The sequence below is a fragment of the Thamnophis sirtalis genome, unplaced genomic scaffold, assembly GCF_051295495.1.
Source record: "Thamnophis sirtalis isolate CommonGarterSnake01/CBP01778 unplaced genomic scaffold, rThaSir2_p1.2 scaffold_7, whole genome shotgun sequence".
In the NCBI taxonomy this organism is placed as follows: Eukaryota; Metazoa; Chordata; class Lepidosauria; order Squamata; family Natricidae; genus Thamnophis; species Thamnophis sirtalis.
Window position 1 is genome coordinate 74,063,929 of NW_028261387.1, and position 24,653 is coordinate 74,088,581.

Sequence of the window (24,653 nt, forward strand, 5' to 3'; positions counted from 1 at the left end):
CCCCAATAACCCATAATGATCCATTGGTTGTGACAGGAATTATTACTATTGTATTTTAATCCCACTTTTGTTATATATAACTCAAGGTGGCAAATATACCTAAAATGCCCACCTCTTATTTTCTCTACAATAACAGAACTGTGGGGGTGGGGTGGATTGGACTGAGAGAAAGAGAAGAACTAGCTCAAAGTCACCCAGCTGGATTTCATGTTTAAGGCAGAACTCACAATCTTCTGGTTTCTAAACCAGCACCTTAACCAAAATGCCATTGTTTTTGTTGTTGTTGTTAGACATTTGCAAGTCTTTGGGCCCAGAAAGAAATCACTATTAGTGCTCCTGTCCAGATTGCCAAAATGATAAGGTATTTCAATAACTTAATAAGTTTAACTGATACAATAAATACTTTTTAAAAAACACGATAGCATCACTAAATGTAGAGGTCATGCAAAACTATCTTTTCAATTACCACCGCTAAGTCAAAATCTTAAAGCACTTTCAGTAACCAGGAATGTATTATTCTTATAGTTTGTTATATCATTATTAGCCAAAAAGAAGTACTGATGGTTACACCATTGCCAAATAAATCACTGAAGGTCATTAGAGCTAGTAATTGTAAAATTACAGGTCACACTAACTTAGTTGTTATAGACTGTTTTTTCAGATATCTTCAGTTTTCAAATACAGTAAAGTCTATTGCCGCTAATTGCTTGGAAATGTTGAAAATGGTTAGAGATGGATAGTGCGATGAACTTATATATAGCTAATGATCCTCAAGTCACAAGAAAACCTATAATTATATTGCAACCAGTTCTTCACCATTCACAAGATAATGGAGAAGCAGAAAAGATACTGAAACTACACCTTGAAATTTACTACAGGAACATTGTTGTTTATGTTTCTTAACTTCTAACGTGACTCCCATCTATGCCAAACTGTACCTTAGCACTAATGATGAATTGATTGTCTTGGAAACAAACTTGAACCTTCGCTGATCTGATTTCCAAGATACCTGTGCATCAGATGCAAAACAGGCTACCAATTTCACTGATACACATCATACAATGCAGACTTTCCTAGAACCACATATTAAGTTACATATTCAAAAGAGATGTTCAGCCAAACAGGAACAACATCTGATACCCGAAACCTGTATTATTAAACTACTGGTGTACAGCTATTTGGATCTGAAATGGAATGCTCCAGTATTCGTTTGCTGTTCTTCCTTTAAGAAACTGCACCCTTTCCTGGTCCAGTACACTAGCTATGTGAGGCCAGGAAAATAGATGTTTGAGTTGCAGTGACCTTGAGGGCCCTGTCAGCATCTCTTTTGCAGAAGTACATTTTTCCCTGTCCCTTTGGATCCAAACAACTTCACATCACAAATTAACAGAAACACTGTGAAGAAGAATGGACCATAGTTGGAATTCCAGAGATGTAGCAGTCCTTGCATTCTGAAAGAGAAAACAAAAACAATAAAAAAACCAAGGTCAAGCAAAATAAATTTGTCAAAATATCTAAACTGGAACTGAGTTAGTACTACCGAAGGAGTATGACATTTAATCACTATTGCTGAATGTTTATACTGTTAGAGGTGTATCATATCAGGGCATGGAAATTAAAAGGTTAGCCTTCTTTATTATCTTGTTGAAGATTCCTGTAGTTTATATGAAGGGGAAAATGTAGTAGAATGTGATCCTAATTAATGATTAAGAAAGGCAATGGAACAGAAGCAGGAATTATTTTAGGAATTCCACTAGGAAAATCAGATTAAGGTTTCCGCTATAATTGAACAAAGTTAATGTTGTTCAACTAAACTTCTTAGGCTCTTTTATAAAGAAAAACAGAGGCACAGTTAATTTGAAAGCCATGCAATGTCTAAATAATGTTGCTCAGCTAATGAAGATTTAGATATGTGTTAACTGAAAAAAAGATAACACAGATCTATCCAATCATCATATGGGACAGGACTTCATTTATTACCAACACCTTGGAATATGTTATCATATAAGCAGTGGTTGGGCTTTTCTATCAATGTTTTTTCCTAATCTGGATTCTCAGAATTTTGGACATCACTTTCCAGTTTTCCCAGTCTGCTTACACCTCACTTTTACCTATTAATATTAATAATAAACTTTCAAATGCCTCCTCACATTCATAATAAACTAGACCGTTAGCAATAAGCTAAATGGTAAAACACATCCTCATATGCAAAAGATTGCAGAGCCAATCCTCAATATTTCCTGGGATAATCTCTATCCTGAAGAACCGGAGAACAAGTGTCAATGCAGAAGTATCAAATGAGAGGACCTTAATTCTAATGAATGAAAAGGCAGCATCTTTCCAATGATTCTCTTTTTAACAGCAAGGAAGACTGTCCCCTATCTTTACAGCATGTCCTGTAAAAGCATCCGTAGTAGCCAACAGATACCATGGAAAGTCCTAGAAAGACTCTATATGCCAACTTTCACTTGAGCCAGCAAGATACATAATTTAATGTTTAAACTAGTGCATGAAACTTAAGAGTCATTTCAGAAAAGTTAGACTTACTCATAGAAATTTTCTTTCTCTCCATTTCTTCTGCAAGAATATCTATCACTTTCATCAGTGATATATTTCCCTACTTCAACCAGGTTTTAGAACAGACATGGGACATTTGAAGCCTATAGGTCCAATCTAGTCCAATTATTTCCCTAAGGCTCCAAAGAAAGGTAGAGAGGTTTCTTCTGTATAGCCTTTCATCCCATAAATGCCTCTCTTCCTGATCCAGGAGAAAAGTTTCAAATCAATGAGCTTCTCATTCCAGATCCTCTTCTTCAAAAAAGCATGGACAATGGTAAGTTTGCGTTGGTGGGAATACAATGAACAGAGTGTAGCCAGTGGATTGCAAGCATGACTATTCTGAATTTCAGAAAAGGCTATTGACACCAAGTGAGAGATTTCATTGTACCACAACAAATTTTAGCCACAACTAATACTTGACACAGTTGAGCTCAGGTTAGCATTAAAATACAGCAATAAAAACATTACATCCAAATGCAGAAAAAAAGAATAATAGATCTTTAGCATGCTGATCAGATATTCCTAAAACGATCCACATTGGCGGTTTCTGCAACCAAAGAAGTGATTATGGGCCATGTTTACTTGGAAAGGTTACTGTTTCCTGGCTATTGGAGGGCAGCCATTGAGATCTTCTTGTTCTGTTACATTGTGGTCCATACTGTCATGAGAATAGTCTTTCATTGTGCTGTAGAAGACAGGGGTGTTAAACTGTGTGGCTCTTTCAGTTCTCTTCTGCTCGCATTTGCATAGCTTTCTGAAGGCAGCTCTAAATTTTTGGGACATCAAGTTATAAATGACTGGATTGATAGCACTGTTCAGGTAAATGCAGAGTCTACAGAAGAGGAGAAACCAGCTGTTCAGGTAGGGAGGGTCCATGAAAGAGTTGACTACCACTAAGGTACGGTAAGGCATCCACAGAAGGGCAAAGAGAATCACCACCACAGCCAGCATCTTGGTCACCTTTGAGTTATAAAGAGACAAAGAAAGCCATTTTACATCTTCATTAGCAGCTTCAGGATTCTAATTATAGTGGAGGGGAAATACACAAAAATGCACACACAAATATAACATTAACAAAGTAGCTACAATTTTTAAAGAAGACTAAAAATTGTGACTGAATAAACATTTGCCTGCCATTTTGGAGATCAGAGCTCTATCATATAAAAAGGAGAGAACATTATTTTCTTCCAGGCTGTCATAACTGTTCTTTAGAAGCAGTAACATTAGATTTACCCACCAGACCTAATAAAAACAGCATGTACAGAAGTAGGTGTGAAGCTTTCTGTTTCACCTGTTGAACTAAGCCATACATGTTCTTGCATAGATGGGCACTAAAAATATCCTCCAATAATTTGAAGATCAGTGTACTGCGACTGGCAATGGGGGAAGCTCATCTATGAGACGGTCATTAAATGTTAGCAAAAACTGGCATTGGAGAATGGTTTTCCAGTCAAACTATTCCAAGCAACATGGGATTTGTGCTTAGTTTGCTCTTGACATCTCCATCAAAGATCTCTTGCTTCAGTTCTGGTGAGGTCTCCTTGAGGATCAGCATGGTTAAATATTGAACTGATTTTATATTTGAAACTATACTATTCTAATATGTAATTATGCTGCAAGGTCAGGAAAGCTAGGAAGCTATTAATAAAGACTAATTTGTCCAAAATTGAGGTGGCTGAGTTACAAGACCTGATATATCTTATTCCGGTCTCTAAATACAAGAAAGTATTGGAAAGACACCTAGAGCCTCACAACAAAATTCTTAAAAGTTGTAGAGTGCATTACTGCTAGAAAGATTGATTCACGGGAATTATGAATCTGCATTGTATTTAGCAGATGGCTAATTACATTTCAACTAAAGATATTCATTGCAGCCAGTGTATAATTGCTACCATTAAAATTTCAAAATGGAATTTGCAACTCTGTGGCCTCTGAAAGAAATTATTCTTAGTGGATTTTTCCCACATTGTCAGCCACTGAAATGAAATGCTCAGATATTTCAATATCTTAATATGTGTACTAGAAAACCCATTAATGGATCACTAGTTGAGTGATGTTAGATGCTTTTTTGAGAAAACTACTGCTTTTGTTTTATTTTAATTAATAATTAGTCATTTCTCTCTACAATAAAAGGGAAAAGGCTTGGGTCTCTCAATCAGAGGTTTGTTTGTGTTATAGGCAGGATGGCTGCATCAACAGAAAGAAAACCAAAATAAGTTGTTGAGTAAATTGGGAGGGCACTAAAATCAGGGATAAAACTCAAGGAATTGTGTCTTCCCAACATCTTTTCGTACTTTTTGGAAGATCTTAAGGAAAATTGGAGTAATTTCTACAGAGATTACTCCAAGCTTGTATGTGGCTCTGTCACTTCAATTTTTGACAAACATCAATAGCGGCCTTTGGATGGGAATTCAAACAGGAACAGGTTATCAGTGTCACAAACAAATGTGCTTAAAAACATTGCTGAATAACATCAGAAACAAGAAAAGAAGGCAGTGATCAATGGAGAAGGTAGGGAGACTCATCAACATTGTCTGATGAATAACGTCAACCTCTCATAGGCATCTGCAGGAGGGCAAAGACCAAATGTGGCTAGTAACATTAATTCCACCCATTAATGTATTTTTGTGTGATGATGTAACATAAGTATAAAATAAATAAGCAAGTAGAACGTGAATCATGATTCACAACACATCCACTTTGATATCAATTTGGTTACAAATGGAGGCATATATGACTCCTGACCAATCATAATCATGTGATTAGCCAGGAGTCATTGCAAAGAGAATAAGTGTTTTCTGAACCTGCTTAATGATAAAAAAGATGTTATATTGGACATTATTTCTGTGGTCTTGTGTTCACCACTTCCACATCATATGAAGCAGTGATGAAGATTGCACACAAATATGTTTTAGAGTAGATAAAATGCTTCTTTATCTACTCTAAAACATACTTGTGTGCAATCTCCATCTCTACTTCCAGTAGTGGGATTCAGTAGGTTCACACCGGTTTGGCTGAAATGGTTGTTAAATTACACACACACACACACACACACACACACACACACACACACACACACATACACACACACTATCAAAGTGGCTCCTGGTCTCTACGCCTTGCTGTAACGGAGAAACGGGCAACAGAGCAGCCAGCGCAAGGGAAGGAGAAGGTCATTTTCCTTCTTTCTCCTCCTTGCTTCTCCTCTTTCCCTTGTGCTGGCTGCTCCATTTCCCATATCTCCATTGCAGCACAGCGCAGTCCCCAGGATCCACATTGATAGCATGTGTGTGTGTCTGTATGTTATTTAAAAACCGGTTTGCCCAGGATCAGATTGGCCGTCACAGGAGGCTCATCCTGCAGGTGTGGTGGAGCTGGAGGATAGGGATGGGCCACACCTCTGACGACAGCTAACCTGACTCTGGACAAACTGGTTATTAAATTATTTGAATCCTACCAATAACTACTTCATATGAGGTGGAAGATGGTGAACACAAAACCACAGTTATTTCCTCCTAGTCAGGGAAAAGGCACAATTGGTACATCAGAAGAAGCTGTGCAAAGGCCTTACTGATCACAACTGAGCATTCGTCATTTATCATCATTTATTGAGTTTGTATGCCACCCACTCTCAAGAGACTCAACTCTTAAATAAGAGTTGTGAGCCCTAGAAAAACCCCAGATTGCATAACACTTTTAAAAGGAGAAGTGCAAATTCAGAGATGGAACCTCCCTGAATCTAGATAGCCCAAACATCCATAGCCATTTGGTTTGGTAGGATTGAGTAAGAGATGATTATTCCCATCCAAACTTGCATAGTTCCCAGGCATTGAGACTGAATTTCAACAAGCTCTCTTGTCTGGCCCAGAATAAAATATACACTTGGATATCATTAGCTTACTGATGATACTAAACACCAAACTGGCAGATATCCTCACCCAGTGGTTTCATGTATATGCTGAAAAGGAGGAGAGAGAGAGAGTAGGACCCTAAAGCAACCCACAAAGGAGTGTCTGAGGGAATGACTTATTGTCTCCCACCCAACCTTGACTGGAATGAGCTACAGAGTTAAGGAAGGGAACCACCATAGAACAGTGCCCCTAAACTCCATCCCATAGAGCTGGCTCAGAAGGATACCTTGGGCAATGATATCAAAAGGCACTGAGAGATCAAGGACCACAAGGATGGATTACCACTTCTGTCCCAACTCTGACCAAAGTCATCTACAACCAAGCACAGCACAACTAAAGCTACCTCAGCACTATATCTGAAACCTAACTGAAATGGGTCGAAATAATCCTTCAGGCTTCTTATGTATTGTGGACTTCTCAACAATCTTTCCCAGAAACAGAAAACTGGAGACTGGCCAATAGCTATTGAAAAGTGTTCAAAAGTGTTCTTGAAGAAAGGACATACTACCTCCTCTTTTAAGGCAGGAGGTAGCTGCCTCTCAGGGGTGGGTTTCTCGCCCCGTTCCAACCGGTTCGGTTGGAATGGGGCCGGTGGCGTCCTTGTGCATGCGCGCAGTGCACGCATGCGTACTAGCATCTGTGCGATGCTCCAGCTGCTCCTGGAGGATCGCGCAGGCACTGTATGCGTCCTGCGCATGCGTGGAAGTGCAGAACTCGTCAAAACCGGGTAAGGAACATGGGCGGGCGGGTAGGCCCTTCGCCGTTCCCGGAAGTTACTTACTTCCGGGTTCGTCGACCAACCGGTTCGCGGGGACCGCCGCGAACCGGTTGAAACCCACCCCTGCTGCCTCTCCTCCAGTGAGCATGAAACCAATACAACAATAGAATAAAATATAAACTGATATATTTTCATTGAGATATACTACAGCTAGTAAAAGTTAAGTAAAACCATTGTTTAAAGTAAAATCAGATCAAATCAGATTTGCTTCTTTCTGAATATCACATTATATGTATATTTAAACAGTACTAATAACACAATCACAGAGATTAGCTGTATTTAAATCCTGATACTAGAATTTCATATTGCTTCTACTTCTTAGTTTTATAGTTTCAAAATGATTCTAAGAAATTCTATAGTTTTTCTTTATCAAATTGAGTTTGCTATAAACCAAACTGTATTTCATGGTTTTAATTGGCCATCCTAATAATGAGGAATTAGTGTTTTATCATCACTACACAGACTTCAAAGTAGACTTTCACTGTGATTTATTGTCCACCAGACCTTTCAATGAACTAAAAGTGCCTGCCAACTCCATCTTTCAGTTGACTAGAGAGAAGGCCAATATGATTGTTTTATGCAACTCTTCCAAGCAACCCATTCTAATCCAGAGTTGGCTCAGTTCCAGGTTCTACAGGTCTTACCATCCAGTACTCTTGATTCCTTGTTCATGGAAACTTTAAAATGTCAAATTGATTTCAAATGAAGTCTAAGCGAGTTGAGTTGTCTAAGGTTTCGTTTGAACCATACCTCGCCCAGCCCTGCTTGTGTCACATATTTGACATTTACAAATGGCTAGTGGTGCTTCAGTCACACAGCTGAGTGCAAGAATGGGCAACCAGTCCACTGGAATCAGCAGGGCCAATTATTTTTGAAACTTTTTTGTCTTGGGTTGAAGGGGGGGGGTGGTTAAAAAACCACACAGGTGCCCTAAGCCTTCCATGCTGTTATTCTACTCCTTAGCAACTTTATCCCACTTTTTGCTATTTTCCAGGTTTCCAGCCTCTCAATAGGATAAAAAGAGGTCAGAGGTTTAGTCCGACCCTCTCTAGTGATAATATTATATAATTAGGCATCAATCTTGCAATCCTCAGACAGAATGTAAAACTGACACTATAATGATGTTAATTCTATGTTAATAAATTATGACAGATACGTATGTCTAATAATTTTGATACGTTTTCAACTATTGGGAAACTTTAAACAAATTGCATGTTATGTTGTAATCCGCTCATTTCACTGAAGCCACTCAGAAGCATTTATAATAAACTAGCTGATAACACAGCGCTGCCCGGGTATTTATTTATAGGGAGACAATGTCTGGATCAAACATAATTTCTAATGTTAGATTTTCCCCCTTACCAGAGGGAGACCTCTTATGGAGTACTGTGAAGCTGTTACCATGGCAACTTCACTGCGCTGTACAGAAGCAGCCAGTACTGCATTACCACACAACAGGCTGTATCTTAACAGAACATACACCCCAAGGGGTGTTAGGGGTGGCTTACCCCCACAGTATTTTTTTCCTAGACAGTAAGTCATCTGTGTACCAAGTTTGGTTGAAATTGCTCAAGGCATTCCAGAATTATTCTGGAACATACACAGACACTCAAACACACACACACACACACACACACACACACATATATACATACATACACATACAGAGAGAGAGAGAGAAAGATATATATATATATATATATATATATATATATATATATATATATATATATATATACACATATAAATATACATATATAGAGATATAGAGATATAGAGATATAGAGATATAGAGATATAGAGATATAGAGATATAGAGATATAGATAGATAGATAGATAGATAGATAGATAGATAGATAGATAGATAGATAGATAGATAGAGTTGCCAAACGAAGGGAAAAGCTAAAGAACAGGGGTTGACTTGGGAGTAAGACCATAGGTGGATAATGAATGGCCCCTCCCAGAGGAAATTAAAGAGGAGTGAAAGGGGAGTGGAGTTTGCAGGAGACAATTAGTTTGCTTAATTGGGTTGTGACTCTCCGAGACTCCTTGCCAAGTTTTGCAGAGATTGGTCTGTCAGCTCTCCAAGCCAGATAAGGTCTGTAACTGTAAATTATCCCTTGAAAGACTTTGCTGGATGCGAATGAGCAAAATCCACAGTAAATTACAGTAATAAAAGGTTTTTTTTTCGGGACCAGGAGTTTGCTTCATGCTCTTGGGAAGCCTAGGTCAGAACCAGTGGTGGGTTGCAGGCGGTACGCCCCGATACGGGCATACCGGAGCCTGCCCAGAACACTGGGTACCATTCCAGTACGCTGCTCCAGAGGGCCTACCTGCCCGCCCACACTCCTTACTGTGTTTTAAAGCTGTTGGCGCTTCCGTGCACGTGCATGGCACGTATAGCACCTGCACGACGCTCTACTGAGCAGCTGGAGCATCATGGAGGCTTGCGAAAGCGTCATTTGATGCTACAATGCATGCATGCGCCCTGTGCATGTATGTGGATGACTCCGGGCTGTTCTAACTGTAGCAGTTGGAATGGAATCCAGAACCCACCACTGGTCAGAACATTCACTGGATGTATTGTTGGAATACTTTCAGAGATTTATCTGCCTTGAAAAAAAAGCTTATGTTGAATTAAATAGCACAGTCAAATATCAGCAAGGAAACATTTTGTGGCATTTGTTGTTACGTTATAACCTGTCCCATTGGTGCTTTTTCAAGTCCAGGCAACTGGACTTTCTAGTTTTTCTTTGAAGATGTTTTGCTTCTCATCCAAGAAGCTTCTTCAGCTTTATCATCCAGAGCTGCAAAGTTTCTTGGATGAGAAGCAAAAAACCTTTATAGAAAAACAATAAAATCCAGTTGCCTCTTGAAAAAGCACCTTTGAGACCATCATGACCTGGGTGATGAGAATCTCCATAGACACATGTTCTAAACTGTTTTATGATAATTTTATATCATAATATGTTCTATAACATTTTCCAAATTTTAATTCCATGGACATCATGAGTGCCAGATTTTGGACATTTTCTGTATGTTAGCTGATTTGAGGTACATTGGTTCAAAAATGGCTGCCCTATGATACCCCTTTTTGGCCAGTTAAAGGTTAAGAAACAAAAATTTTAGTAGTATATTGAGTCCTCTTTCCTTATTCATTCATTGCAGGAGTGAGTTTCATTTTGTTGCTTATCGCTAACTGACAACATTGCTTCTCATTTCTTTGACAATGCTAAGAAGTTGAATGGGGTTAGGGAAATGACACAACCATCAAATGAAAACTGCAAGAAGAAGAAGCATCACACCATACTTTTAGGGTGAGCTGTTTGAAGTAATTCTCCCAACTTTCAGTATATTCAGAAGTAAAACAGAATAAAACCAGTTCAGCTTTTGAGAGGAAGGTACACAATACTTTCTAATAAAAATGAAAGCAGTTTCAAAGCGGGAGAATTTCCCATGGGATACACCAACTAGTGTCTGCCAGATACAGTATATGGAAACAATTATTCTCCGAAATTCAGTTTTGTTGTTTAGCTTGCTGGTTGGGAGGTCTGGGAATTGCAGCCAAATACATCTGGAGGGTAGCAGGTTGCCAATGCAGGCGCAGTGGTTAAATGCAGCACTGCAGGCTACTGCTAGATCAGCAGGTCAGCGGTTCAAATCTCACCGGCTCAGGGTTGACTCAGCCTTCCATCCTTCCGAGGTGGGTAAAATGAGGACCCAGATTGTTGGGGGCAATATGCTGACTCTCTGTAAACCGCTTAGAGAGGCCTGAAAGGCCTATGAAGCGGTATATAAGTCTACTGCTATTGCTATTTGTCCAGTACCATCTCAACTAGGGGTGTTGGCAGAAGATCATCAAGAGTCATGTTGCAGACAAAACTCTTCCTCTTTTAACAATGGGAGAAGATTTGATCAAACCACAGTGGTCATTATCTTGCTTGTTTATTTGCCTGTCTTTTAAAAAATGTCCTAAACTTCATAGATGAAAGAATATCTAAGTAACAATATGACATTGATAACTCAATAAAGGGGATCAGAAAAAGGGGAGACAGAACTTTTAAACTAAATTGGCAATTTTCAAAAGAAGATTCAAAGAATGTTTCAAGCACTTAATCTTACATGAAATGACAGCAATGTCTGCCATGAACTTTCTTGGATTCTCCTTTGAAAATTGCAGCCGTCTTTTTAAATTGCTGCAAAATGACAGATCTATATTTTAAGGCTTAGTAGAGGACAATCACCTGTTAGAACCATCTCCCTTTGTATAACAGTTTATTCCAAGTATAGTTCAAAGCAGACAGCAAGTATAAGATATGTGGAGTTCAGCTTCCAAAATTCCCCGGCCAGCATTGGTTTGAGAAACATTGGTCTAAAGATCAAGAATTGTTCAAGGAGAAGATAGATATCCATCTACAGACCTATGACCACAAGTGAGCCCAACATTTCTGTTGCTAAGTGAGATAATGGTTAAGTGAATTGTGCCTCATTTTACAACCTTTCTTGCCACAGTTGTGAAGTCTGTGAATCACAGCTGAATCACTGCAGGTGTTCAGTTAGTAACACGGTTATTAAGTGAATCTGCCTTCCACATTTGATTTTGCTTGTCAGAAGTTTGCAAAAAGTGATCACATGACCTCCGGACACTGCACTGCCAAACATCTGAATTTTGATCAGGTGACTATGGGGATGCTGAAATGGTCATGAGGAAAACAGTCATGAATCACTTTTTTTCAGTGGTGTTGTAACTTTGAACGGTCACTAATCAAATGATTGTAAGTCAAGTACTAGCTGTATACCTCCTGACCAGCAGACTGAGAAGCTTCTCAAGCCATTTGGTCATATTCTTCTTCAGTAAAAGGAAGGATAGATCTTTGCTTGAAATAACAAGAGTACCACCTGTTTTTGGTAATTTGTTCTTCAGCAAGGATAGAATAGAAAAGAGAAGAGAATGGAATGGAATGGAAAATAGAATAGAATGGAATGGAATAACAGAGTTGGAAGGGATCTTGAAGATCTTCTAGTCCAACCTCTGCTTAGGCAGACAAATGGTTATCCAACATCTTCTTAAAAGCTTCCAGAGTTGGAGCATTCACAACTTATTCTGGGGTAAGAATAAGGATATTCTGGGCAAGAAATTTCTCACTCCTGTTAAACATATTCTATACTAATTCCCCTACCTCCACCACCAATAGAGTGAGATGTCTATTTAAACATGAAAATGAAACATTGGAAGGAGGTCTATTGAACATGAATATCAGAACAATGGATGGACCTTGGCAGTATTAGAAACAACATGTGAATGTTCATGCATTATATGTAAGGCTTGGAATCACTAGCACAGGTACTTTATATTCATTTCTGATATAGCCTTATTACGCTGTCATCAGTCATTGCTAAGAACGGCTTCATTCTTTCATCAGTACCAGTTACTGAGCTGAACAATCTTCTGCCCTCTTTGGTGTGTCTTTTGGATGATGTATTGTTAGATAATCTCTGTCCTTTAAAGAGAGAGAGATTGTTTTCTTCCATCTCATCATTCCCACCTTCAGACTTTCCCCTCAGAATGAGCTCAAAGCAGCATCCAGAAGCAGGAATAAGAGATCAGTTTCTAAAATAGAAGGAAATATTCACTAAAGCCTGTTTGCACAGTATTCCAAGCAGTCTTTGCCTGGCTTTAGGAAAAACGAGAATATGTTTCCCTTCACTAACCCTCATGAACATTATAGTCATTCTGGTATATCCTGGAAATACAAGGAGATCTCTCATTGTTGGAGTTAGAAGCCATTGTCTTGCTTTATAATGTGGATTAAAGAGAGTAGAGGATTAAAGGGAAGAGATTGGACAACTGGTTTGAGAAATGGAGGGAGACTGAGTCTCCAACAGTGGTGGGTTCCTACTGGTTCAGACCAGTTCGGCTGAACTGGTAGTAGCTTGGCAGCCTGGGTCGCTGGAACCGGCAGCAACCCAGGCCTGCCATGCCTCTGAACTGGTTGTCCTGGTGGTGCCCCTCTTGTTTTGGCTTCTGCGCAGGCGCAGAGCAATTTTTGTTGTATTGCGCGTGCGCGCGGCACGTCCCTGAGCAAAACGGCAGTAGCGGCTGCCGGAACCCAATACTGGTCTCCACATCTGAAGATTGGGCTCCGAAGGGTGAATCGAACTGGAAGTTGTCTAAGCAATTTCTATATGTCAACTTCCCACCCTTATACTAAGAATTTTAAAAGCTGAATTATATTACCATCTTAAAAATGGAAGATCCTACATAGGAAAAAAAAACAATGTGAAATATTTAATGCAAATATTTTATATATTTTTAACTGTTGGGCTAAAACATATAAATAAAAAATAGTGACAGTTCACATAGTTAATAAATATTTTAGTCCACTGACTCCTTGATTTCAAAGAAAAAATCCTACATGGGTACTTCAAAGATTACTATATTGCACACAGGAAGTTAGTTTATTGGATTTGGGGTTTTTTGTTTTTGTATGAAGCTGTAATTTTCCTTGTACAGTTCAAAGAAAAGTACACAATAGACCTTTCTAAAATGATGCTTTTACTAGTAGAAGAAATCTACTAGTAAAACATAGTTAACAGTGCTAAAATGACTGGAACCCTTCCCTTTGTTTTTGCCCCAAAAGAACATTTGATTTGATTTGATTTGATATTTGATATTTGATTTGATTTGATTTCTATAGCCACTCTATAGCCACTCATCCCAACAAGTGACTTTAGGTGGCATACATCATCAAACATAAAAACAATAAAAAATAAATTAAAAGAACATAATGCAAGGGTGAGGTTTGAGAGTGGAAAATTAAGATCCATAATCAAGATATTACAAAAAAGTGGGAAGCCTCCCTCTACTGGATAAAAATGCCATTGATTTCATTTTAGTTCTACTAAATAAAAATAGGATCTGTTTTCCATGAATAAAAGGAGTCTCTACCAATTTTTCTTTGTATATTTCTACATACTACAATTATAACAGCATCACATTCCTTCTATATAGAAATATGATGATGATGATGATGTAATAATGTCTACATTTGGCATGTGCTATATAGTTCACAAAAGAATGTTGTAATGTATGTTTTAATTCTTGTACTGTTGTGTCTTTTGCCTTCCCTCCCTTGCTTGTGCTGCCAGAAACATATCAACAACGATTGCAAGAGGCAAATATTTTGTAAGATATGCTTTTACTTAATTAAAAAAGGGCTAGATTATTTTGGTCTTGCATATGTTGTTTTTATATATCTTTTTTCCCTTCTGATTGAGTTTAGATTTGACTACAGTTGAATTATTATGGTAACTTTAACTATATAAAATTTTACTGATCTGATGTGTGTATGTTGCATATATAATTACACACACACACAAATATACATTGACATATTTTTGACTCTTGCCTCCCTTCTGCCTTACTCATAGGAGTAATGCACATTGGTTTGATTAAGATATACTGTAGTTAGATAGATTAAACCTTGTCAATTAACCCTAATCCATTTCCACAAATTAGATATCAACATTTGCCAATCACAAGTTTATGTACTGTAACATTGTTTCTCTGAAATCCAGGAACCTAATCCTAGAGGTTCCACATCTCAGAAGCGCCTATGGGTATGGTGATTACATTGATATAATTACTACCTGTAGGTGTCATACTTAATGCCCAATGTAATTGCATACCTTTTAAGACAGGACCATCAGTACAGCTTCATTAACTCTTGACTGAAAGAATCATATAGAGAGAGGGCCACTATCAATTATATTTTTGTTTATAGATCCTTTTGACTCATTGTAGAAAAATGGTATATAAAACTGTGAATTTAAAAACAGTGAATTTAGTGTTTTTATTTTAAACTTTCTAAATCCTAATTGTTTTCCTTTTGGTTGATCAGGAAACATAATAATAAAACTATTTCTTTTGAGAAAGATTGGACCTCCCACAAGGAATATATCTACTGTACAATGCATTCATAATCAGAAAGACGTTTGAAGAATACAACTGGTAATTGCATTCTACATTTCCTTGATTATGCTTCATTGCAGATACATATAAATCTTTACAATCATTCTGAATTACAGGAATTAATAAACTTCATGTAAGTAAGAGCTATTTTATAAGAGGTGGCATTCTCCCTATCTGGCTATAATAGTTGGCAATCACAGAGTAACACCACTTTTTTTTCTTGTTTTGTAGGGAAAGCAGTTTTCCTCTTTAATCTTGTACATGGAGAAAATCAATTTACTCTCTAAGCAAAGCTAGGTGTTTATAAGGCAGTCTGTTTGTGCAAATCTTTGCAGGAAAGGTGGGAGGAATACATATCGTACAAGGGGTGGGTTCCTGCCAGTTCTAACCTCTTCTATAGAAGAAGTTCCACAAATCTACAGTGCCGTTTAGAACCAGTTCCAGCTCCTTCCCCCGCCCATCCGCAGATCATCAAAATGAAGAGCGAGAGGAGGAATTCTGGGAATTGAAGTCCACAAGCCTTAAAGCTGTCAAGTTTGAACAGCCCTGGGATTTTTTTTCTAAAGGGTTAGGGGTGCAAGGGTCTTGTAACTTGACAGCTTTAAGACTTGCGTGCTTCAAATGCCAGAGTTTCTGAGCCAACATTTTGGTTGCTAAGCAAGAGCGTTGTTAAGTCAGTTTCATCACATTTTACAAGTTGGACATGCCCGCCCAGTCACATGGCTGGCAAGCCACTCCCACCCAGTCACATGGCCGATAAGCCACTCCCACAAAGCAGGCCACACCTACAGTAGAGGTTCTAAAAAAATTTGAAACCCACCACTGATACCGTATGTGACTGGGATATCATTTCCTTCATTGCTTTGGGTTTGTATAAGTGATAGAAAAAGAAACACAGTCCTAATAGGAAAGCATTCTGCATAAGGTGCAAATGGGGAAGAAAGGGAGAAATGATAGGAGAAAAGTCAGAAATCTGGGGTGGCACACAAAGGAAGGATTGGGTGGCACAGAAACGAGAAAGTCAGTAGTGTGCATTGTTGTAAACACACACCTAATTTCCCATTATGGGGTGCCAGCTTGGCATGACACTAAACAATGACCACTGATTTGCCCTTTGCTGCTTCTGATCAGCAATGCCAGGATGGCTTGTAAAGCAGGTTGGCTAACACAGCACTTGTAGTCATAGTATGCCTTCATCATTAGAAAAAAAAATCAGGAAAACCAGAGTTCTTGCTTGCTAACATACATTCTACATTTATTAGGAAAATAGTAGAAGCAGTTTGACATGATAGTTACAGAGATAGACAGATCACAGAGGAAAGTAGCATTTGGACTACCAAAACTCTGTACTTTTTCTTAAGAAAAGCATATGCTTAGATATTCCTGTTCACAATTTCTCAGTGACCTGCTGAACATTAAAACCTGGTTGGCCTGCTTCCTTCTGCACTGCAGTTCATAAATCTTCCTCATTATCACCTCTTGCATTTTTTCAGACCAAATTCTCCCTAATAAGTTCTCAAGAATGCTAAACAAATCCCCTCTGTAGTTCTTACAGTCATCTTGCTATCTTTCCCTGAGATAAGGCAACAATACAAGTATTTTTTTAATTATTATACACAGATCCATTCCTCACACAAATTACATCTCTACCCTGCTACACCCTAACCACATTAGTAGCTGAACATGTATTCAATTGCACCATCTATAACTATGGTCTCATCATTCTCAAAACAATTCTATCAATTTCTGTCTTGGTCATTAGTATTTATAGCATCAGAAGTGCAAGTTGTTCTGCAGCATGTATTGTATCTCCTACATTCTAGAATGCAGGCAACAATATGCTGGCTGGCAAGTAGTCTCTACATAACAAATCCTAGCTTGAATAGTATTTAATAATATGAACTTTTAGGGGAAAATCTGAACATTGGTTGCATTTGTGGCCAAGTGTCAAAAATGTTCCCATACTGCCAGGTCCCATTAGTAGGAAAAGCTCTGTATGGCATGGGAATGACTAAGGCTGATAACTATGTCTGTTCCTTCCCTATATTACTGTACATCTCCATACCATGCTGAAAATTTCCAGAATATTTTCTTTTACAAAAGAGCTTCTTAGACTGCTTATAATTTCATTGAAAAATTGTTTATGTGGTGGGTTTTGAGCTCACGCTTTACTGCAAGTTTGTAAAGCACACTGGAGCATTTTATACTTAGCTATTCTTCTTGCTACATCTCTTCAGCATCCTGTAGCCTCTCTGCTTATTCATCTTCATGATCTACAAAATCCCCAGTGGGGGAATTCTCTCCTACACTTGGATTTAATTGGAATATGTGGGAATCCAGGGAGGTTTCACAATATTGACAGGATGGCTCTCTGAAAGCTGAAAGGCAAGGCCAATGGCAACTCCCTACCTTGTTACCTGCCTGATAAGATCATGCAAACACCCTACGTGCAAACTTATGGAATTTCACTGTTTTTATTTTATCTTTGGAATGTTTTTTTCAATAACATTAATGTAAATTATTTTTACTGCAGAAAAAAAAAATCAGGAAACTTTTTTTCCATTGCATTTTCCCTTTTGTATATGATGCACAGTTTGCCATTAAATTATTACAGGTGACGATGAAGCTACAAACAGTAACAGCTCTTGGAAGGTTTGAGAACCGGGCCCCTTCTCTGTTTATTGGACAGAAGTAGGTTATCTGAAGACCTCAACCTGGAGTACCCTTAACATTCATCATTAATTGTAATTTTCCTAGTCCAAACAACTCAAGGAGCCTGGTTCCCAAGGAAATGTGTATAAAAATTAGAATCTCAGAAATTAATTATAGTCACATGATTCTGAGATATATCACACCACAAGCAATGGACTTTTGACCCTTATTAAATAGGGTTAGGATCAAAACCTTTAATGTACAATAATTAAATAGAACATCAGAGTTCTGGATCAAGGGAAGTATTGAATTCCTTTGGACTCTGGACAGGCAACATTTTTAGAACTAGGAATAGGTTTTTTTTTTTTACTATAATGTTTTCATAGCAGGAAAGATGCAGAGAACTGAATAGAACTATAGTCATAACCAGTAGTGGGATTCAATTTTTTTTTACTACCGGTTCTGTGGGCGTGGCTTGGTGGGCGTGGCTTGGTGGGCATGGCAGGGGAAGGATACTGCAAAATCCTTATTCCGTCCCCACCCCACTAACCTGCTTTCCAGCTCCCTTCTTCTGTTCAGGGCAACAAAAGAAGATCAGCTGGGAGGAAGTGGGGGCAGGGCCAGCCTATTTGCCAGTTCTCTGAACAACTCAAGATTTCCGCTACCAGTTCTCCAGAACCTGTCAGAACTGGCTGAATACCACCTCTGGTCACAACTGTAACTGTAATGCATTTTATTTTATTTTATTATTCCTCTATTTAAAGAGAGGGATTAGGGTTAGGGAGTCTGTGTGGAGAGGGTCTCCTCTTTCAAATTTCTGGGAGTCCACCCTACCCAACATCTCACCTGGAAAAATAGCATGATCCAGGTGGTTAGGAAGGTGCAACAGAGACTCCATTTCCTTAGGGTCTTGCGGAAAAATTAGGTGGAACAACAATTGATGACTTCCTTTTACCGGTGTACGATAGAAAGCGTCCTTACATATTGTGTTATGGTATGATATGCTGACTTGACAGCCTCAGACAGAAATGCCATTAGAGAGGGTGATGAGTATAGCACAAAAAATTATGGGCTGTCCCCTGACACTACTGGATGAAATTGCAAGGACCCTCTGCCTCAACAGAGTGATGAAAATCCTCAGGGATGATTCACATCCTGGTCAGGCCTTCTTTACTCTCCTACCATCGGGCAGGAGATATAGAAGCATAGCCAGCCGAATAAATAGGCTGAAAAAATATCCGTGGGCTGTCAGACTTCTCAATGCAATGTAACACCACAATTAGGTTTAATATGATAGACTTGCAGGGCCAGGACAACATGCAACATGTTTATACCAATGTAATCTAATATAATGTTATATATGAATGTGGGTTAGTTATTGCTTATTTGGGTTTAGGGATTCTATTTCTTTCATTTATTGAGTTATTGAGATGTACAGTATTTTGTGTTTTGGGGGCAAGGGGCTGCACCAAGGGAGGCTGCATTCAGTTTTGGTCACCACGACGTAGAAAAGATGTGGAGACTCTAGAAAGAGTGCAGAGAAGAGCAACAAAGATGATTAGGGGACTGGAGACTAAAACATATGAAGAACGGTTGCAGGAACTGGGGATGTCTAGTTTAATGAAAAGAAGGACTAGGAGAGACATGATAGCAGTGTTCCAATATCTCAGGGGTTGCCACAAAGAAGAGGGAGTCAAACTATTCTCCAATATAGCAATAGCAGTTAGACTTATATACCGCTTCATAGAGCTTTCAGCCCTCTCTAAGCGGTTTACAGAGTCAGCATATCGCCCCCACAGTCTGGGTCCTCATTTCACCCACCTCGGAAGGATGGAAGGATGAGTCAACCTTGAGCCGGTGAGATTAGAACCGCTGAACTGCAGATAACAGTCAGCTGAAGTGGCCTGCAGTACTGCACCCTAACCACTGCGCCACCTCGGCTCAAGGCACCTGACGGTAGAACAAGAAGCAATGGGTGGAAACTAATCAAGGAGAGAAGCAACTTAGAACTGAGGAGAAATTTCCTGACAGTTAGAACAATTAATCAGTGGAACAGCTTGCCTCCAGAAGTTGTGAATGCCCCAACACTGGAAGTCTTTAAGAAGATGTTGGATATCCATTTGTCTGGAACAGTATAAGTTTTCCTGCCTAGGCAGGGGGTTGGACTAGAAGGCCTCCAAGGTCCCTTCCAACTCTGCTATTGTATTATTGTATTATTGTATCATTCAATTTCATTGTATACATGTTGTGCATTGACAATAAAGGTTTGATCTTATTTGATTTGATTTGCTTATCTCCAATAAGATAGGAGTCATATCTCAGATATTTGTTGAACATTTTGACAATGTCATTGGAGTGGGGTGGGTGAGATGTGGGCTCCAAGGGTTGCAAAAAAGGGAGTTGCATACCTAACATGGGCTGAACATTCATTCTCATTTGATTCTTACTCTCCTTCTCTCTCCTTGGTCTCTGCATTTGCTGGGAGTGATAAGTAACTCTTGTCATGAATCTATAGGCTCCCCCAGGCTCCCCCCCATTCACTTCCCTCTCCTTCCCTTCTTTGAGACATCTTCCACCTGCCTATAATTTGGAAGAAGATTGCAAGTTGTCATTCTTGATTTTCATCCTGGCTTTTCTCCCAGCATTTTGGTGCAGTTCGGTTCTAAGAGTTTTATTTTTCTTGAATTGCTTATTTTTAACTTATGCTACCAAGGGTTATATGAGTAGAGTTGAGCAGCCTTGTAAACTCTGGAAATAAATCAATAAAATAAAATAATAGATTGTTCTTGTAGGGGCCATATTAACCATTATACACCATTTGCTGTAATATATTCAGAGTTATTTGACATTGAGATGGGTAGCATATAAATTTAATAAATAAAATAAAAAATAAATATTCAGTAATAACATGGCTGAGAGGTGAATGCTTTGAAACTAGTGACAAGGAAGAAATTCTCTATTGTCCAAAGGCTCAGAACAGAAGCTTAGCATCTCAAGATCCAGAACAAAAACAGCTAATGAATAAATAGGAAAAAAGGTACTTCATTTAGCATTTCATTTCATTTAATTCTGAAACTAGAATTCAATTCTACACTTAGTAACTCATGCCTACAACTAACTTGGCACAACCTAGAGACTGCCCTCTAGAGTATTTTCAAATACTTTTGCTTTGGCTCCATCCTTCCAGATGCCAAGATTTTGATATTAATAGGCCTTTGGAACTTTACTTTTCTTCCTCAATGTGTAGATGTTATCCAAGAGAGAGAAAAATAAAAGATCTGTTCTTGTTCACATTCGAAAACGTCTAATGCAAAGTACATCATCCAAGATGCTTTGAACAATATTTCACACCAGCCCCATTCCATATGACCAATGGTTGGGATTGATGGGAGTAGTAATCAAGCACATCTAAAAGAGTCCAGGCTGGAGAAGCTGCTGTCATACAGATGCCCATCTCAATTTAAAACCACTCCTTCCAATTAGCCATTCCACCATCCCCAGGAAATCCAAACTGATATTAGCTTTCTGGTGTCAGAAACGTCTCTTAAATACACAAGCTTGATGAATATGTTAATCCCATTTATCTGTAATGGTTCCTTTTTTTTCTTAGTACAAAAACTATTAAATATAATATAGTATATTGCAGTAATGCTCCCTGAATATGTTATGGAAAATACTGGTCCAATGTGTTCTACCCATTAATGGCAGAGTAATGCTGGGAAAATCTATTTGCAAATCTCTTTTCACTGAAAAGAGACTCTGAATCTGTTCTTACTTTCAGCCTAGCCTACCGTGTAGATATGTTGGGAGGATTAAACTGGGGAAAAGAAAAGAATTATCCTTGTCTGCTTGAGTTTCTTGTATGATATAAAATTATTTGAAAAGAATAGAAGGATGGCATAAATTAAGTGACATCTCCAAGAGATTCTAGAATGAAATGAAACATATAACTTAAATTGAATGGTTAAACAGCTGCATAACGCTCATTCGGTCTGACAGTTTTTATCTTCATTTCAAATATCATGGATCTCTAAATACTCCATATTTGTTCTTGTTTTTTCTTTCCCATCATGTATTATTTCTCTTTCCTCCTTATTTCTATAGCAGCACCCTCAAATAATTTTTATGTTCTGCCTATATCTTAATTAAATACTGCTTAATTTCCTATCTTTCACCAAAGATAAATTCAATAATAGAGCCGGTGAAAAGTTCCAAATTTCATTGTTGAAGACCCCCAATTAAAAGATCCAGATGATGGCAAAGATCTTCTTTGTCTCAGAAACTCAAGAAAGATTGGAAGACCAAAGGAGATAAGCAAAGAACCTTTTCTGATAAAATGTAGATTCTTAGTGTCAAATACCTATTTGTTTAATGTTATACTCAGAACAAGTTCAGAAAACAGTTAGATACCAGTTGGGTCCTGAAATGGAGAGTGGTTTATAGATTACATGGGGTTTGCACTACATTTCTATAGCGGATGAAATGGATGTGAATCAATACATTTGTATGTTAATACATCCTTTAATATTGCTATTGGTCAATATTCACAGCTAGGGCACAGCACAACAAATTTCATAGCAGCTTTCCTTCTCCTACTCCTACTGCTTTTCACTAAGCAGCAACATACTTCATCAAGGTGAAGCTGCATTTAAATAAATACAGGTAGTCCGGGCCTTACAACAGTTCATTCAGTGATCATTCAGCGTTACAATGGCATAAGCGAAATAAATGACTTATGACCATTTTTCACACTAATACTCATTGTAGCACCCCCATGGTCATGTAATTAAAATTCAGACACTTGACAACCAACTCATATTTGTGACAGCTGCAGTGTCCTGGGGTCACGTGATCACCCTTTGCCACCTTCTAACAACAAAGTCAACGGGGAAGCCAGTTTCGGAAGAACCGCGGAACTAACTTAAAAACTGCAGTGATTCACTTAACAACTATGGCAAGAAAGGTTGTAAAATAGGGCAAAACTCACTTAACAAATGTCTCACTTAACAACATAAAATTTGGGCTCATTTGTGGTTGTCAGTCAAGGACTACCTGTATTAAACAGCACCAAATGATCAAATGGTATTTGGGGTGTATCACCTGAGTTAACCTTTGAGAAAAATAGTCATGATAGTGGGTGATACTAGACTTTTCTATCCAATATCAGAGTTCTTACCATAAGACAGTAACTCATGTCATGGAGATGTCCATAACTCAGTAGCAGTAGTGGCTCCCTTTACAATCATAGCAATAGCCCTTAGACTTATATAGTGCTTCACGGTGCTTTTATAGCCCTCTCTAATTGGTTTACAGAGTCAGCCTATTGCCCCCAACAATCTGGGTTCTCATTTTACCCACCTCAGAAAGATGGAAGCCTGAGTCAACCTTGAGCCGGTGAGATTTGAACTGCTGAACTGCAGCTAGCAGTCAGCTGAAGTAGCCTGCAGTACTGCACTCTAATCACTGCGCCACCTCGGCTCTTCATCATCATCATTATCATCACATGAAAGATTCATATGAATTGTGTTGATTGCTCTGCCTGAAATCCTAGAGAGAGGTGTTCATAAGAGGACTAGTTGGGCAAAGGCTTCCTAATGTCCCATGCATCTACACATCTAATTTCCATCCCGACCTAAAAATAAGTAAAAAGAAGAACCTGTTTCCTGGAGCTCAAAGCACCCTTGTTTCCTCGGCAAGAGTGCTTCATGGAGCTGGAGGTAGTGATGGAGCTGCTGCGTTTGCTCATCCGGCTTGCATGCTGCGGTGTTGCAGGCAGTGGATTCATGAAGAGGATGCGGGCAATGAGACCGTACAGAACAGTGGCCAAGCCCAGGGGGATGACATAGAATATGGTGAAGTCTAAGAAGTAGATGGGCATATAGAGGTTCCTGGAGACACGGTAGCCACAGCTGACTTGAGTGCCATCGGCAAACATGGCTTTTGAGGTGTCCACCAAAAAGAACCACATGAGACAGTAGAGTGAAGTGCAGAGCCATAGGACAGCGATGATACGTTTGGCCCGGGCTACAGTGCAAAGCAGCTGTGCCTTAATGGAATGGCAGATGGCAATGTAGCGCTCCACCGTGAAGGCTGTGATGGAGCATGCTGAGATGTTGATGCCCAAATACTGCAGGTAAGTAATGCAGAGGCAACCAGCATAGCCGTACACCCAGGAAGCCACCACCTCAGAGATGTTGGGCAGCCCAGCTGCCAGGAGCACAATCAAGTCAGCTATAGCCAAGCTCACCAGGTAGCAGTTGGTGGGAGTCACCATGTGCTTGGTGCGAAGAACCACCAGGACGACCATAACGTTGCCTGCAATGCCTACCCCACAGATCAGAAGGACCAGCAAGATAGTGACCACCTGCATCTCCAGGGGCAACTGAGGCATCTTGTTCAGAAGAGTCTGGTTGGTGCTGATATTGCCCATGAGGGCTTCAAAGAAGTCCCAAGATTGATTCTCCATTTGTGACTCTCGATGTGGATTGTTCTTCCTTGATACAGATGATTTCCAAACCAAGAACTATTTCAACAGGTATCCTAAACAACAGGAAGAAAGAGAGAATAATTCAGATTGTGAGAGTAAAGCACACCTGATTTTTAAGAATGATGCTGTTGAGCAGGGACTCAAACCTTGGATTCAAATCTTAGCCAAGTTATTATTTCACAATCCTACTACTCTATGAGAATAACAGCTACTTACCTTTCAGGATTTCTGAATATATTATTAGATGATTTGTATAAATCTCTTTGATTCTATTTACATAACTAATTTAACCT

The 24,653-nt window shown here is 38.9% G+C and overlaps 1 protein-coding gene across 1 annotated transcript; it reads right to left on the reverse strand.

The window, feature by feature from the left end:
* Window positions 1–943: 943 nt before the first annotated feature.
* LOC106542809 (thyrotropin-releasing hormone receptor-like) lies at window positions 944–24,404 on the reverse strand. Its single transcript, XM_087720833.1, has 3 exons — window positions 23,530–24,404; window positions 2,548–3,519; window positions 944–1,451 (listed from the first exon to the last, which is right to left on the reverse strand). The coding sequence occupies exons 1-2, from the start codon at window positions 24,337–24,339 to the stop codon at window positions 3,151–3,153; spliced, it is 1,179 nt and encodes a 392-aa protein (XP_087576959.1). The 5' UTR covers window positions 24,340–24,404; the 3' UTR covers window positions 944–1,451; window positions 2,548–3,150.
* Between the last annotated feature and the right edge of the window lie 249 nt (window positions 24,405–24,653).